Source organism: Echeneis naucrates, chromosome 9 (assembly GCF_900963305.1).
Source record: "Echeneis naucrates chromosome 9, fEcheNa1.1, whole genome shotgun sequence".
Taxonomy (NCBI): domain Eukaryota; kingdom Metazoa; phylum Chordata; class Actinopteri; order Carangiformes; family Echeneidae; genus Echeneis; species Echeneis naucrates.
The window spans coordinates 15,167,652-15,184,981 of record NC_042519.1 but is presented as its reverse complement, the minus strand read 5'-3'; the positions used below and the strand labels follow the sequence as shown (position 1 = coordinate 15,184,981).

Below are 17,330 nucleotides of genomic sequence, written 5' to 3'. Positions count from 1 at the left end.
CTTCAAGGACAAGGCTACACAGCAAGAGCCTCCCACCTTCTTGTCCCAATGTCAATTCCATGGCAAGACTTCAAACCTCCATTTAAACCTTTTACTGCGATGAACAATGGCACCGCTGAAGGGCAGGCTGCATTTTAAGGAGATATACAACCGCCTAAGTTTGTTTCTCTGCCCTATTGACTGTTGGGCATTTTGTGGATGACCTTTATTCATCTTATTGCAGGAGGATTTAATACATATTACTAATTGTGTTACCATCATCTTTGACCAAAACGTGCGTATCACAATCACAAAAATTTGTGTTTATAAATACTTAGTGTATTTACTTTTAACGTATGATTCCATGATCCCATCTCTTGGTTCAAAGATCTTAACATGCTCTACCAGCAACACAGTATCATCTAACATGCGCTACTGAACATGAGACCCCCCACACAACCACACAGCTGAATTCTGCTGACTCAGCTCCGTTATACTCATCTATAAAACATGAAGTCAGTGGAGGGAGGGGATGTGGCACGTTATTTACACCTGGTATCTCTTTCTTCAAAAAAATGATGTGAGATGTTGTGCTCTAACAGACTTGACACCACAATTGGAGGACAGGTCAAGTACTTGTGTGTCGCACAGCCCCCTGGGTTCTGACTATACGCACATGTTCAAATAGATGAAAAATACAAAATCCACTACAGAGAAATTAGTGTGTTCTGATCCATCGAGTCTTCAAGCTATACCTCAGGGCAGAGGCAAGTACCGTTCTTCCTGCCCCTTTTATAGGATGCAGAGCAAACTCATTCACCCTGAGTTTGAGTAATCAATAGGTGCTGTACGTGCAGAGCTGGTCCCCCTCACAGAGCAGTTATCTCTTTGGATCAACAGACAGCTCAGTGTATTTTGTGTGAATGCTGTATCATCTTGTCTCAGTAGACACCCTAATGTGTGATTCTACATGCACTATAAAGTTTATGCTGCTGCTTTTTCCTTTCTTTTTTGTTACTGCTGTCACGCCATGCTCGTCCTGCAACCGTTTGTATGTGAAAAAAAGAGACAAACACGGAGAGATGAAAAGATGCATTTGAAGAAAAAGGGGCAAAAGTAAACTATTTTTGTGTTGTAAGAGGGAAGCGAGAGAGAGAGACTATCAATGGCCAGGCAGCTGAATCCCAGAGGGGGGATGGCATGGATCTGCAAACTCACACTGCAGCAGTGAAGCTAGAGCATCAGCAGAACAAGCTGCACACCCACGAAAAAATCAGTTCACATAAAATTATATATAATATGTATATTATTAATATGTCTTCAAATATAACCTTGAAATGAATGGTAGAAAATGAGAGACGTTATTAAAAATCCATGATAATTACTACAAATAAAATAGTGTTGCAAAGAGGCCTTAATTTACTCAAATTATTGAACAAACAGACCGGCTAGTGTTTTATCCAGATGTCTTGAGAGACATGATATAGACAAGTGATGCCTCCCAAACATTTTATATGTTATAAAACCATTAGTCTCTCCTTTGGATTGTTGCTGCTATAAATCTCATTAACACCTCCTCAAAAAGTCATCAGCAACTTCCACACTGAGTGTTTCCCTGCGCATGCTGAACAATAGATATCTCTTTAAATTGAGGGTGTCCTGATGCTGACTACTGGCTTTTCCCTCCCTCCTATATAAACCCGGAGCTCCCCTCCTGCTGCAGTCAGTTCTCCTCTGAACCGGCCAACATGAGTTTCACGGTGGAGCACCACTTCTTCGGCCCGACGTCGTACCGCAAGGCACGGCCCGGCTCCGTGTCCTCCAGCGGCTTCCACTCCCAGCGCCGCCGCCTCGCCTACAGCCAGCCGTCCTCCTCCGACAGCCTGGAGACCTTCAACGGCGACATGACGCGGAGGAGCGAGAAGGAGATCCTGCAGGCTCTGAACGACCGCTTCGCCGGATACATCGACAAGGTGCGGAACCTGGAGATGCACAACCGCAACCTGGAGGCAGAAGCGGCTGCACTGCGGCAGAGCCAGGCCGGACGTGCGTCTGTCGGGGAGCACTACGAGAGAGAGCTGGGCGACCTCAGGGGTCTCCTCCAGCAGCTGACCGGGGAGAAAGCCCGCACGGCCTTGGAGCATGAGCACCTGGAGGAGGACATCCAGCACCTGCGGGCCCGACTGGAGGACGAGGCGCGGAACCGGGAGGAGCTGGAGGCTGCCGCCCGCGCCATGAAGAAGTACGTGGAGGAGTGCCGGCTGGCGCGGCTGGAGCTGGACAAGAAGCTCGGCGCCCTGGAGGAGGAGGCCGCTTTCCTCAAGAGGAACCACGAAGAAGAAGTGGCGGAGCTCCTGGCTCAGATTCAGGGCGCAGAGGTGAGCTTCAACATGCGGGACGCGCTGAAGGCGGATGTGACCAGCGCACTGCGAGAGATCCGCTCACAGCTGGACAGTCACGCATCCAAGAGCGCAACGCACGCAGAGGAATGGTTTAAAGGTGAGAAAGGTCGGAAAGGTAAAGATTAAAAAAGGTGTAATATATATATATAAAAAGTTAAAATCACATTTTCTCTGCCTGAAGCTGAAGTAAGTATTTTGTTGGTGGATATTACACTTTTAGAGCATACTTTAAAAAAAAAAAAAACAACGTTGTGGTGTGTTTTTAAAAAGTCACCACTAGCCTGACAAATCAGTTTAAAGAAGAAAAATCAAACACAAAAGAAAACCAAAAGTAGACAATGCAAAACGATCGAACGATTGAAATGAAATGAGCTCATCGTAAATTATGGTGCGTGTTTCTGTGACCGCACCGCTGCCGCAGAGTGAGGGCTTTACTTCAGCCAAGCGCTGGAGGAGGGGGATGGCACGTAGAGAGGGAAGAGACGGATTCATTTGCGCTCTCCCTGGGCATAACAATGGGTGTGTCCCTCCCCATGTGTGTCGTCCGTCTCTGTTTGTTGTGTTCATGGTTCCTAACCCTGGACCTCTACATATAGAACAGCCTGTCAAGGTCACTTTGAACAGTCATCCTCTCAGATGTCTAGTCTGAGGTTTACAAAGGATGTAGAAATAGCCTGCATCTTCACGGGGTGGATGAAACAAGGCAGTCTCAGCAACTGACATCATCTGCCTAAGCAGAGAGAAGACAGCAGTTCAGTGGCGTCTCTCACCTCTTCCTGCTCGGTGCATTTACATGCTGACTGGATACAGACAGTAATGACCTCCCTCCCAGTTTGGTGTCCAGCTGACTGCAGCAGTGAGGCTCATTCACTCTTGGATGAGGCAACAAGCTGAGTCAGACTACTGACAGGCAGATGGACACTGTCAAGGTCACTTAGGCTCCCAGCTGTGACTGCTCTCTCGGGCCATCAGTGTAGCAGACAGGTCACTTATCTCAGGATTAGAAAAACCTCCAGTGTTTGCTATTGACTAAATACAAATACTGAATTTGTCTTTGTTCCAGTGTAGGCAGGTTGCTTACAGCTGTTGGTGTGACACAGCAAAATATCTTACATCATTCTTTGTCTGCGATTCCTGCAGTCCGTATGGAGCGTCTGTCTGAAGCTGCAAGGTCCAATCAGGATGCCATTCGTGGGACCCAGGAAGAGATTGGAGAGTACCGCCGTCAGCTCCAGAGCCGCACCGTAGAGCTGGAGACTCTCCGAGGAACCAAGGAGTCACTGGAGAGGCAGCGTATGGAGAGTGAAGACAGACACCATGATGACCTCAGCTCACTACAGGCACAAATCTGTCACTTACCCATCAAAGAGAAAACCCGCAGTGCACATCCATCACATAAATCATTTCATACCATTAGGGTGATACTGTGTGTTTTTGCTTTGCAGGAGACCATCAATCAGCTGGATAATGAGCTAAAAACCACCAAGTGGGAAATGGCAAGCCAGCTGAAAGACTACCAGGACCTGCTGAATGTGAAGATGGCTCTAGATATTGAGATTGCTGCCTACAGGTTTGTCAGGGTTTAAGCCACATTAAAATTGTTTTTTTTTTTTTTTTTTAGTTCTTATGGTAATGGATGTATTTTTTGATTTTTAAAACAGGAAGCTCCTGGAGGGAGAGGAGAATCGCTTTGTGTCAGGAGGAAGTCCATACTCCTACTTGGAAAGCAGATTCACTGCTCACATGAAAGTGAAAGGAGAGGAAATCTCAGATACAGTCATTGTGGAGGAACAGACAGATGAGACCCAGGTGACAGAAGTGACAGAGGAGGCAGAGGAGGAGGAAAAGAAAGAAGAAGAGGAGGAAGAAGGAGAGGAAGAAAAGGAAGGTGAGGAAACCAAAGAAGAAGAAGGTGAAGGTGAGGAAGGGGAAGATAAGGATGAGGAAGAAGAGGAAGAGAAAGAGGAGGAAAAGGAAGAGGAGGCAAAGGAGGAGGAAGGGGAGGAGAAGGGGGAGGAAGAAGAGGCAGTTGAGGAAGAAGAAAAGTCCAAAACCCCAGAAGAGGCTCCATCCTCTCCTTCAAAATCTCCTCAGCCTAAATCTCCCACTGTCAAATCACCAGAATCCAAATCTCCCCAGAAATCACCAGAATCTAAATCACCAGCAGCCAAATCGCCTCCTAAGTCTCCTGCAGTTAAATCCCCTGCAGGAGTTGAATCAAAGTCCCCTGCACCAAAGTCACCTGAGTCAAAATCCCCACCCAGCAAATCTCCTGAGTCTAAATCTCCTCGTCCCAAGACTCCTGAACCAAAGTCTCCTGAGAAAGAGAAGGCCAAGCCTGTCACTGACAAAGAAACCCCAAAAGAAGAGAAGAAAGAGGAGAAGCCTCAGCCTGTCAAGGAGGAAAAGAAAGAGAAAGAGCAGCCTGTGAAGGAGGAGAAGAAGCAGGAGCCCAAGGAAAAAGAAACAGAGAGCAAAGCAGAGAAAGCAGACAAACCTGATACAAAGAAAGACACAAAAGCAGATGAAGCACCAAAGAAGGATGACACTTCCAAACCTGCTGCTCCCAGCAAGCCTGCAGAAGATAAACCTGCCCCCAAGCCCGAGGCTAAAGAAAGCACTCCCCCAGCTAAGGAGGAGAAACCCACTGCTCCTAAATCAGAGAAGACTGAGACAGAGCCAAAACCTGCCCCAAAAGCAGAGGCTGAGAAAACAGAAGCCAAGAAGGAGGAGAAGAAGCCGGAGGAGAAGCCTGCTCCTAAAGCGGAGCAACAAAAAACAGAGAGCAAGCAAGAGGTAAAGAAGCCAGAGGAGAAAAAAGACACCAGTAAAGATGAGAGTAAGGAGGTGAAGGAAGAAGGAAAAGCAGAGAAGTCTTCTGATACGGAGTCAAAGGAGAGCAAGGAGAAGGCCAAGAAGTAGGCCTGGCTCTGCTTCAATGCCAGAGGTGGAGATGCCAAAGAACTATAAAGGAGGGAAGGCAGAACAGGGCAGAGAAGCTGGAACTACCCAGCAGCCCAGACGGGCACTGTAGTGTCCAAAACAAAGCAGGTAATGGTATGTCAGCAATAGTGATTTCTGTAGCAAATAACCCCCTTGCTCCCTAAGTATGGCCATTACACATCCCTGATGCTTCTGATGTACGACTGTAGTGAATGCAGAATGCTCTAAACTCTATCTGAATGTGACGACTACCCCTTAATAAATAAGTGCATTTAAACCGAATCCCGCTGCCCGGGACCACAGGGGCCTGCTGTACCTACACAAGCCTTCACAAGGGTAGAGATGTCAAAACAATGTCAAGCTAAAGATTGTGACAGATATTGAATATGAAAATGTATATTTAAGGAGATGAAAATGTCTATATTATATTTACAGTTACATCAGTATGAAAGACTGGAATTTTGCTTGTTGTGCACCTTAATGCAGCTTCTCCCGACAGGTGAACTGCAGCATCTCACTATTCTGGTCTGCAACGCTAGGACAATGATGACTGTGCTATGTATACACTGCTGAGTATATGCAATATGAAACACAAAATAAAGAATGAAAAATCAAACACAACAAGCTTTTTGGTGGTGGCTTCTCAACCCGTGACAATACAAAAAAATAAATCTATTCCACACTGACCTTAAGTGAAGATTTATTAAATAGAGGCTACAACAGTTACACAATGTGTGAGGCTGTGAGTAACTGCACTGCATTGCGGTTGAGGAAGGGGAGGGGGGCTGTTCCACCCTTTTTCACATCGCAGAGACCACATTCCTATATAAAGCAGTGCTGCTTTCTTGCACAGCAGAAATTCATTTTTTTTTCTTATTTCCCAGCAGAGAGCACACACTACAGCTGTAGCCTCTCTAATCCTGATACAGTCCCGGTCACAGTTACTGGCATCCAAGAAGTTCGAGTTCATAAATCAGAATATGTTAGTGAATACAAAGCCAGAATATATATATATATATTTTTAAATGTCAAATGTTAAATGGTTATCTTTAAGTGTCTTGCTTTACAAAACAAACATATAAAAAAAAAAGGTGTTCAATAATGAAATGACAAAATGTACTTGGACACAATAATTGGCACCGATTCCTGTTGAAATAAGGTAAACAAATAAAACTCCTGTGTCCTTGGTTTTCACCGTTCTTATCACCCAACTTAACCAGCGAAAGATGGAATTACAGCAAAAAAAAAAAGGCTCATTCTTTTTGCACTTTCTTTTTTCACAATAGTGAAGTAGCATCAGAAGTGTTATTACCCAAAAACGATTCCAAGACTGAGAGAGGTGAAAAAAACTTGAAATCCCCTTTTAACAGTTTATAATGTTATCAGAAAGTAATATCACAGTCACAAAACTGTGAAATGAGTATCCAGAATGCGCCACCAAGGAGAAACGTATTTTATAAATCTGTCAAAGTTGGAGCGCACTGTGAGAAAAACACAAGACATCTGAAGCTTTTCAGAGTGACGGGGAGCTTTCTGAGTTTCTTCAGAATAAAGATGGACGCCCTGATATCCACCTGTGATAGGATTAACAAGCTTGTTCCACCATTTTGTAAACCACAGATGGCAACAGCATTCCTTCTTTCAAGGAACAGTGGTAGATAGGCCTAAAGTTCAAGAAGACTGACTACTGACCCAGAAGTCATTCTGAGGCCAGCACTATTGTGTAGATGGGTAGAAAAGTGTAGGTCGATGAGTATTAGAGTGTCGTGTGAGGAGAGCACAGCACAAGTCAAGGTGGTGAGAAACCCAACGTCTGGACCAAGAGCTGGGTGGTGAGATGAGCTAGAAGGATCAGTGACCATTAAACCTCTACCAAGCCTAGCTCAGTGTGGAGGGGGGTCATCAGGGAGGTACCGGCAGCTGGGTGCTTGGATTAGGGTTGGGTCAGTGGAGCAGCAGTGGATAGTTGAACAGGTTCATATTGGGTCGGTGGGGGAACACAGAAAGAGAGGCGACATGGGATGTGTCACAGCGTTGAGTACTTATCAAATGAGGTCCAAGAGCTTTCATTTATATTTTCCCTCTCTCCTTACTACCAGGGTGAGTTGTTTAGTAGTGATGTGTTGTTTGTGAATGATTCTATCATTTTGAATGAATCTTTCATTCGGGAGTAACGAGTCACCTCAGTGGGTGATTGGTTCTCTTTTCCCCGGTTCACACATGCGCACCACAGGATCAGATTCGTACATGAACGGGTCTTTCTGCCGCATATTCTCAGTGTAGGATTGGCTGATTCGATTCGGGTCTTCAAGTCTGAGTCTCACAGCAGTAACATGACTGGTGAGGAGATCTATCTGACGTTAGCACCAAAGTGAACGTTGGCTATGTAGCTATGGGATGGATGTTTAATTTGCCTTTGTGTTGGAACGGATTCATACACTACGGGTCTCTTGTGCTGTCCTACCAGCAAATGAAGTAATCAGTCATTTCAGCTTCACAAGGCTATGACCCAAAAGGCTGCTCAATACTTTAACAGAAGCAAACTTGTGTATTATATTCCAAGTGAAGCAAACCATGTTGCTCTTCAGTGTTTGAAAGCCGTGTTTTTTCAGTTTAGTGACATTTGACCTTGTGGTTTTACAAAACTGCTTTACTTACATTTATTCCCTGCAAAATTCTGATTAACAATAGTTTTCGTCCTGTCTGATCATCCTACACAATTATCATGTTTTTTTTTTTTTTTCTTTCTCTTTACACAAATACAATTTTAATTAAAATTAACTGCTGGTAACGTACAGTACAGTCCTCATGTACAGTGCCATGTGTGGGCTCAATGTCCATACACAACAGGCTTTCACTTTCAAAACTACACAAAATGAATGTAGCAAGACAAATTTTATTCTAACATTTCTGCAATCATTCACAGTAAAGGTGTCACTAACATCACTATATCATTTACTAATGACTGCTGCTGCTGGTGCAAAAACCAATGGAATCAAATCTGGAGGTTGTTGCTCTGAAGTGCACGTATTTGATGGACTTCTGCCCTTTCCTCACATCACTTCTATAAATCCTGTCCTAGTGCATATAGTGGAATTTTATATTTGAATGAATATTTAATTAACTTAACCACACTTTCACTTATGCAAGTTCGACCATTGCTCTCAATGGAAACAGAACAATATGCCACAGCCATGACAGCCACAAAAATATGTGGTTTTATTGTTTTAACTCTTTGTCTACTGACAATTTCTTTTTTCCATTCTCAATTTGTTTAACATTGTATAAAAATATAAATACGAATGACTTTTAGCATGTCTTTTTTTTCTGAGATAAAGCATCAGGTAAACGTTCCTGGCTGCAGTGCTTTCCACCTGAAAGAATATCCTGTCACATTTAAATTGATCACCAAAGGCCTCGGCTCAAAATAAAAAGGTTTGTTCTCCTAATTACTTGCCCTCATGCCCAAATCTGAGGCGTCACACTATAGATTAGCTTGCATCCTTCTGAATTTATGCTCAGTGCTGAAAATAGGACAGCAATGCTTCTTCTCCAAACACTACAAAACTGGCCAAAAGTAATCTTTTTTTATTACAGACAGGGTGAGACATTACTGAGTCAAATGCCAAATGATTGATCAAAGGTAATTTGTACACAACATGCCAAATATCAGTCTACAGACAGAACTCTGTAGAAATGACTCAGCTCCCGCCAGCACTGAACCAGGATGGCATAATAATCAGCCAGTGTGGACACCTATAAATAGACCAGCACGGAGAAGTGAGGGTATGTAGAGTGGAGGGCTGAGGGATAAAACGGTAAAATTTGAGTGCACAAGAAAGCCTGAATACAGCAGAGCCATAAAAAGATCAGAAACACCCATTCAAGAAAATAAGAGAGTATTCTTTTATTTTCAGTCTGGTATAAAGACATTAAAAAAGGTGTGTTTGTAAGTTCAAGAGTCAAAAATGTAAGCTTGGAGGACTTTGAGCTGCTAAGTCAGAAGAGTCATACATTAAAGTTTAGCGATGACTGAAGAAGCCCTGAGGATGGTTGTACTTAAAGGGCTTCAGACGATTTGGCCCCCTAAAAGTCAAATAAAGACAGAAGTTAGGCTAAATCTATTGAATCAGAATTCTGATCAAATGCACGTCTAAACATGAATTAATTCCTGTTTACCTGACAGTGCGCAAGCACATCTTTTCTCTGGGAAACTCTCGTGGTCCCTCTACACTGTCATCTTGTCCTTCAGTCTCCAAATATACATCCAGGCAGACACACAAGCGTGCAATCTGATTGGTCAGGAGCTGGTGTCCTGGGCGGGGACCCTGTAACTCATTTTTGAATACATTGACTTCACTCTCCATGGCCTGGAAAATAAAGTGAAAGAAGAATCAGCATGAAAAAAAAAGCTGTCTCTCAGGATTATACACAAAATGAGTTCATACTGCAACAAAGTGCAAGTTCAGAGACACCAAACATTATTGATGAGCTCGTACTCGAAGGTTGTCATCAGTCCGTCCACTGCGCTCTCCCTTCCAGCTGAGGCAAAGGGAGAAAAGAGGAGAGATCTCCGGGTAACGGGGACTCAGCACCACTGCGGCCTGCAGACGAGCTGAGAGGAGACAGACAGTTTATTTACAAAGAAGTCTGGCTCAAAAGATGAACGATGTTCCTGAACTCAGTATGGTCAACATACAAAATTGAGGACATAGGTTTTACATTTTTGTGTTCCCTGCTGCGCACATACAGTATTTCCATACAGCTACAATTTTTAGTTTTGAATTAACATGTTTATGTGTGTCTGTTGTCAAACTACAACATATGCAACAGTGACTAAAATGCCGCCAATTGACACAACATATTTGCAATGACGAAAATGAACAAAACAACAAAGAAATAAGTCAGGCCTTTGAATTCTATGCTGTGCTTTGCTGCAATACACTTATTACTCATTTATGGTTGCTGTTGTTTACTTCTCAGATCTGCTAGTCTCTTAGGTATAAGCAATAATGAAAGCTTCTTTCCCTCCTTCCCACTCTCCTGCTCAGGGTCTCTTATGTTTAGTTATTCCTCCCCCTCCTTCAGTAATGAAGGGACTCCATTAATACTTGCATTTTTCTGTCACAATGGAGGCAAGATTGGGAATTGGAAGAGCAGCTCTGCTTCACTGCTGCTTCTAAGCAGCCCTGAAGCTATCATATACGAGAATCTCTTGTTTGGGGGAAAAAAATTGCAGACATATGCACTAAGTTGGCAAGGCTATAAAACACCCCCCTGACAGGAATTACTTGTGCCAATTTATTTTGAAAGCACAATGGCCTAATGGGAATCTGTAAACTGTGACATGTGGAATATGATCACTGATCCACGATCACTTGCAATAAATAGCCACCTGTGCCTCTTTCAACCACTCCCATGAAGTACAGGTCGGTGTCCTTTGCCAGCCCAGCCTCAGTCACATGACGAGTATATGAAAAATCCTTTAAGGGAGGAGAAATTTCAGTGAGACATTTGGTGCATTACTGCAAATACTTTCAGTACATGTTATTCCAAATATCTGCAAATGTTTTTATACCATGTAGTCCTGGTGAGTGATAGTGGTCCAGCGGGCTAAGCGGGAGATGATCTTGGCAGGAAAGAGGTGCTGACACTCACTGGAGACGGGGATGATGCTGTGCTCTAAGGACACAGGCCCAAACAAACTCAGAACAGTCTGTTCATTCAGAGTATTTGATGTTAACCGTAGTTAACAAAAAATGAAACATACCTAAAGATGCAAACTGTTTGTGCAAAGCCAGGCGGGACTGCACTCGTCCCCTCAGCAGCTTCATGGAGCTCTCCATGTGGCTGGCACTCAGAGAACTGCCCACGCGCACACCCTGGAAAAACAGGAGGACATGCCAACTTTATACGGCTGTGACACACAAGAAAACTGTTCTGTGGTGGAATAAGGCGAAAGTTCAGCACACACCTCTGAGGTATCACTAGGAAAGTGTAGTCCTCCAAGACTCTGAACCCACATGTACGGATGGCCCAGCTCATCCACGTAATCAGCAAAGGAAACAATCCTAAAAGGAAAAGTCAGGTTAACACTGCTCTGATTTTTTATTAAAATCCCTGGTGTGGTTCCCTACACATTGTCATCATTTAGCGTCCTCACCCGACTTTGTCAAACTGGTAGCGATTAGCTGGATTGGGTGTTTCCCGTCCCTGGTCATTGGTGTACAAACAGCTGAGCAGAGTGTCTGATTTCAGCAGGTCCCTGCAAGAGACGACATCATCAGATCTTCCTTCCAGTGACACAGAGTGGGAGATGAATGAGTAGGCACATATACAGACCCTGCACTGATCGCCGTGTTCAGGTCTGTGGAGGTCGACACTTTGGTCTTGACTGTCATAATGTTTAGATTCATCAGGTAGTAGAAGGAGAGATGGAGGATGCTGCCATCTGTGGAGACAAGATGAATAACATGCATGATGGCCCAATCCATTAGAAGTATCATTCATTATTCCCTCAACCATCTTCACACTAATCGTCCCAGTGAACCTCCCTCTGTGATAACACTTAACACTGCAGTGTATTAGAAAGCAATTACAAGGGTCAGCTATGAAGAATGATAGCTGCACCCGGGGGATACATACAATGCTGAGGGTTATGTCTCACAGTCCCCCACGCAGCTATGGTGAACTCAGTGACATTTTTTCTCTAAACACCCACACTGCTCTGAGATTGCTTTTACTGCAGTAAAATAAGTGAGAATAAATAGGGGGATGAAATGCAAATAAAAAGAAAAGACAAAGAAAGGCCGGTAATGACAAAATATGATTACAACCTTTTGTAGGTGCTGCAAACCCATGACGCTGCAAGCATCTCTCACCTCTCTCCCTCCCATCCCTGTTCCTCTCTTAGGTAGAATTTAGCCTGCAATGCAGGTCTCCTTATAATCTGCAATGTTCCTTTAATCACCAGCAGAGGGAACGCAAGGGTCAGGTGGTGTTGTGCCACTGAGCAGTCGCTCTTTTTTTACTATTATGTGGTGGTTACTACATGACACAGCACACATGATGGTATGAAAAGGAATATACCACAGAACATTTTTAAATAACTAGGCATGAATGCGCTGCAAAAACACAGGTAATGTACAGACCCAATTTCCAGACTGATGTAGACATGAAGATAGAGTTACCTTTACACATGAGGTCTAAGCAGAGGGATAGGGGGTGTCTTTTCAGCATCTCTCGTCTTTTGTCATCCAGCTGGCCACCTGTAGTTGGCCTTCTCCTCTTCTGAAAAACAAGACAGTAAATAAACGATGGAAACAGGTGAAGGAAGGCAACATAAAAGAGCATGTCTGACCTTGTGGCATGTCAAACAGTTTGTATCAGATTTCAGCTGGCTACAGGAGAAACACCTGAGTCAGTCTCTCAAGCATTGTAGCCATCTACTATTACAGTTATAATCGAGGAAGTGGAATTTCAAACAAAGGGCTGAAAGTCGCAAAGGGGAAAAAAAAAAGAAAGAAAGAAGCATTTCTGATGAACTGTCACATGCTGATGGCCAGATAGATGCATTGTCTCAGCACATTCACATGTACTACATGGTAAGGGTGTAATGGTACAGTTAAGTGACAGTTCTGACACAGGTACACAGCCTAAATTCCAACAGAGTGGTGTTGCCTCAAATCAAATGCCCCTGGTGTATGCTGCACCACTTGACTTTGACTTTGAACATTCAAAATATCTTCTGGTTGCTTTGCTCACTTGAAAATGACTGTTTTATAGCTATGTGCCAAAAAACATGGAAATGAAACCAACACTGACACCAATAGTGTCAACAGAGGAAAAGAAGGGTGCACATTGTGGGTACTGATTGCTCACTGCATGTTGCTGTATTTATACTTTAAGGCAGCAAGCATAAATGTGCTCAGGTTAGTCTCTTAGCCATTCTTGGTAAATATTTATCAGAATTCTCCACTCACACCCATCTGGATACAGGAAGCAATCAATAGATGCTGCTACCCAACCTGGGACACTGCTAAGGCTTCATGGACAATGTGTGTGTCTGGTGCAGAGGGTGGGTGTATTAAGAAATCGCTGCTCTTACTTCCCTAAAGGTGTGTGGCTGTGATTACGTGTGTTTTTTGGAGTAAAGCGCAGGCTGAGACTCACCGTTTTCTCTTGCTCTTCCTCTGCATCTGAATCACTCTCATCATCTGGATGAGACAATACAAAGTGGTTTTATGTTTTGTGGGTAGAGAATAAATATGATATCTTGAAATAGTGAACCGAGAGAAAAAGAAGCAAAAACAAACAAACAAACAACAACAACAACAACCAACTAGTCACGAACGCTGTTCATTTGTGTGGTTGTATGGGTGTTAAACAGTGAGAATGTTTCGAAATATTTGTACCCTGGGAATCTTCTGGGGGTTTGGATAAGGCCTTGGCCTCATCCACATCACCGCTGATTGACAGAGTCAAGTTCTTGTCTGAAATAGAATCAATATCATACTGTTACCAATCAGAGCTCAAATGCCAACAATTTATATTGAAATGTAAGATATTGTCTGACAATTACTGACCGCAGGCCTGGCCATAGGCATTGGCTTGAACAAATAGGACATACAGAGGTGGAGGGAGATGACGAGCAACCTCAGTCTGTTTTTGAGTCTGTTCAATGGGCATGGAGAGATACTCCTGCACTGGGAGAGATGCCTGAAAGAGAAGATGGAGCATAAGCCATAAACAGAGGATCCATATATGATGCAAACTGGTGGCACAGCAGTTTCCTCTTCAGGGAAGGACGGGACTTGCTTTAAAAATAAATAAACAAGACAGTTCATATTACTGATTCTAAACAAATTTTAAAAACTTTTTCAATGTGAGGGCATAACACCAACCAAGCAGTTGTTATACCTGCATGATGGCATGTAGTCCAGGCTGTAAGCTCCTCAAGTGTTCCTTCTTCACCTCAATGCTCTTTTGAATTTTCTCCTTTGTGGCCTGTGACTCCTTGTACTTCTCTGCCAACCTGTATCCCAACACAAACTTTCAACATCTGATCTTTATTTCCAAAAGAAGATGAGATTGTTTTTTGACCACATCATGCTACCAACACATTATTAATGCACTACAAAATCTGTGTGCTTGTTTGCGAACCTCTTTCTTTGTTCTAGCTCCCAGTCCAGTCGAGCCAGTGTGAGTTGGTGAGGGTCATTTTTTGTGAGGTGAGGCCTGGAAATCTCTTGTGGGGCTTCCTGGTAAAACTCTTCTTCGGTCACTAAGTCTATTTCCTCATGCTTAGACCTGGAACAGGGAAAAAGAGGTTAACCATCATTGCAATAAAATATATTTATGAAAATGTGAACAATCATTCATTGATTCATTGACTATTCAACATTGGATCCTCCTCCAGGACACTTTTAATGTGTTATTTAAGGTTCTAACTAAACATGGTTTGGTTTATCTTTGCAATAATGCTAAGTTTGGTTTTCAAGTGGCCTAACCTGCTCTGTGTCAGGTACACTGAAGGAAATATAAGATGATATAATATATATATAATATAATATATAATATATAATATAAGATGATGATAAATATTTATACTAACTTGAACTCCAGACACTTGCTGATCTCCTTCTGAAGATGCATCACTTCATACAGGAGGTTCTGCAGCTGAAGGTGCAGCACATCCACTTTTTGTTTTGCCTGGGTGAAGGAAAAACAGACAGTGCTTAATGCTGGTTTGCAAACAGAACCCACTGTGACACAACAAACAATATGCCAAGATTCTAAATTCTGCCAGGATTCAATAAGACAAAGGGTCAATTGACAAAGTTTTCATCTGAATCGAATAACTGTTGGGGACAACAAACATGAAAGCGTATAGTCTCTTTGCTGAAAGTAGCAGCTACTGTAGTTCGGTGTTACAAGTAGAAACAAAGGGTGCAGTGTTCAAAATTTGTTCCTTGATCAGCACAAAGGGGAGTTGAGGCTGCGCTTTTTCAGCATATGAACAGAGTGAACTTAATCTTGTAAGGTGTTTCTTGGAAATAATTCATGAACACAAACAGTGTTCAAAGTTGTTGGGGAGTTACCTCGTGTGTCTGGTCTCTGCCTCTCTTTAGTCGCATATGAGCCAAGCGATTGAGTTTTTTCAGATTCATGAAGTGGATGCAGCTCTGCATACGCCTCTGCTCAACCTCAGGACACTGAGAACAGATTATAAACTTAATTATTATTGTTAACACATGGAATCATCCCAGTCCATCGCATACACAACATTTTAATGCATTAAATTGTCCAATGCTACAAACTTTATGTGTTAAGTCTCTGCTGTGGGTGAATCTACTTATTTTTGTTATGTAAAGCCAGCACCTCACATTGATGAGTTGATTTATTTTGTAAAATCTGCAGTATTACTGATGATTAAATCATTTTAAGTTGACAGATTGGCCTTTCTAAAGGTCCACTTTTAAACATGTGTCTTACCCCCTCCTTGGCTCCATTGGCTTTAAGATCCTGGATTTCACTCATGAGAGTGGCCAAACTCTCGCATGATTCTTTGTACTGCACATAATCCTGCTCAGGGTCTCTGCCATCCAGTTCCACCTCTTCACTGTACACCCGCATATCCTGAATAAATGAAGACAACATGAATATATACAGTATATCACAATGCTTTGCATCCTGCTTAAACGTCTCAGCAGGATTCAGACTTCATACCTGCTTGACTCAGGTCCCAAATTTCAAGACTGGAATCAAGTTTTTGTAAACGCTTCTCACACTTTTAATTATATAAATCAAAACCTAGCATTCTGGTTGGGAATACTTAAGTCCTTAAATAAACAAAATTGACATCTGGCCTAGTATTCTCCCCAACAATAACATGGGGACTTTCAACATTCAGCGAATTTCAATGATGCGGGTCTAAAGTGAACTACGCAGAAGTTTACTTTATCCCCACAACCACATGAAAACACATCTTAATGAATTCTTAAAAACTCTTTGTGCTGAGACTGATTCTGAGCTGCTGATTGGACTCTGAGTGACCCACATCTTTGTGCCGCTGAAAAACCAATGCAACATTTGAAGTGCTCTAACAGCTTGATGTGCGATTCTTTGGGATCTACATAATCATTCATAGCATAAAAAAAATAAAAACTTCGATATTGTCTCTCTTTTTTGAGTCATTAATGCACCTCCGTATTCGTACACTTAAACGCAAGCTTAAACTTAATTATCCAGAATTTTAAATCTCAGCTCCGATGGTCAATGAGATCTCAGCAGTGTTTTTTTAACTAGCCTAATCTTGTTTATGCTCCAGTGAGCCCTCATGTCCACCCTCCGTCCCGACCTTACCTGCTGGTCGCCCTCCGCTCGACCTCGCTTCATTTCTGGGGTTCCTCCTTCACTTCGGAGAACCTTCGACTTTCGCTTCTTCAGGGCTTCCGACGACATGGGTGTTCAGAAAAGACCTGGGACGTGTAGCATGGACACAACATATTAAAGACAAACAGATATAACTTTGCGCTAATGGCGTCATTAGATGTCACCGAGAGCTCCCTGTTAGCTCTTCGATAGCGATGGTTGGTTAGCTCTTTGGCTAACAACTGATAGCTTAAAGGCTCGTAATGGCAGGTTCACTATTCCAGATTTAAAACTTGCACGTTTTGCGTGTTTGATGCGATATCTTTAAATATCCACGTACCTCAGGGATCATAAAAAACACCTCAAATGAAATGAGTCGTAGTCAAATGAAACATGTACAACAGACTTTGTTCTACCGACAAGCGCCGACTACGGACGGAAGCCTCGTCGAGCCAAAAAACCCGCAGCAGCTACACTGCCGCCTGCAGGCAAACTAATGTGAATATAGAGTCAGTGGAAAAGACAGCATTACGCCAAAGTGACTAAATTATTTGACACCTCTTTTCTGTCGTTATATTTTCCCATACAATCAGAAAAAGTAATTAAACGAATATACCAACAAGATTATATTCA

General features: G+C 43.0%; 2 protein-coding genes across 3 annotated transcripts; one reads left to right on the top strand and one right to left on the bottom strand.

Moving 5' to 3' along the window:
- Nucleotides 1–1,727: 1,727 nt before the first annotated feature.
- On the top strand, nt 1,728–5,610 carry LOC115048733 (neurofilament medium polypeptide). The gene is made up of 4 exons (XM_029510445.1): nt 1,728–2,478; nt 3,522–3,721; nt 3,827–3,951; nt 4,043–5,610. The coding sequence occupies exons 1-4, from the start codon at nt 1,728–1,730 to the stop codon at nt 5,301–5,303; spliced, it is 2,337 nt and encodes a 778-aa protein (XP_029366305.1). The 3' UTR covers nt 5,304–5,610.
- A 3,596-nt stretch (nt 5,611–9,206) lies between these two features.
- Nucleotides 9,207–17,152, bottom strand: thoc5 (THO complex 5). Of its 2 annotated transcripts, none has more exons than XM_029510903.1 (20): nt 17,038–17,152; nt 16,689–16,804; nt 15,819–15,962; nt 15,425–15,538; nt 14,938–15,035; nt 14,487–14,633; nt 14,244–14,358; nt 13,910–14,042; nt 13,739–13,816; nt 13,497–13,540; nt 12,515–12,614; nt 11,667–11,775; nt 11,488–11,589; nt 11,299–11,395; nt 11,095–11,206; nt 10,903–11,006; nt 10,720–10,807; nt 9,824–9,939; nt 9,504–9,694; nt 9,207–9,410 (listed from the first exon to the last, which is right to left on the bottom strand). In XM_029510903.1, the coding sequence occupies exons 2-20, from the start codon at nt 16,785–16,787 to the stop codon at nt 9,347–9,349; spliced, it is 2,055 nt and encodes a 684-aa protein (XP_029366763.1). In that variant the 5' UTR covers nt 16,788–16,804; nt 17,038–17,152; the 3' UTR covers nt 9,207–9,346. The 2 variants fall into 2 exon arrangements, with proteins under 2 accessions (XP_029366763.1, XP_029366764.1); XM_029510904.1 differs by having other exon boundaries at nt 12,515–12,611.
- Between the last annotated feature and the right edge of the window lie 178 nt (nt 17,153–17,330).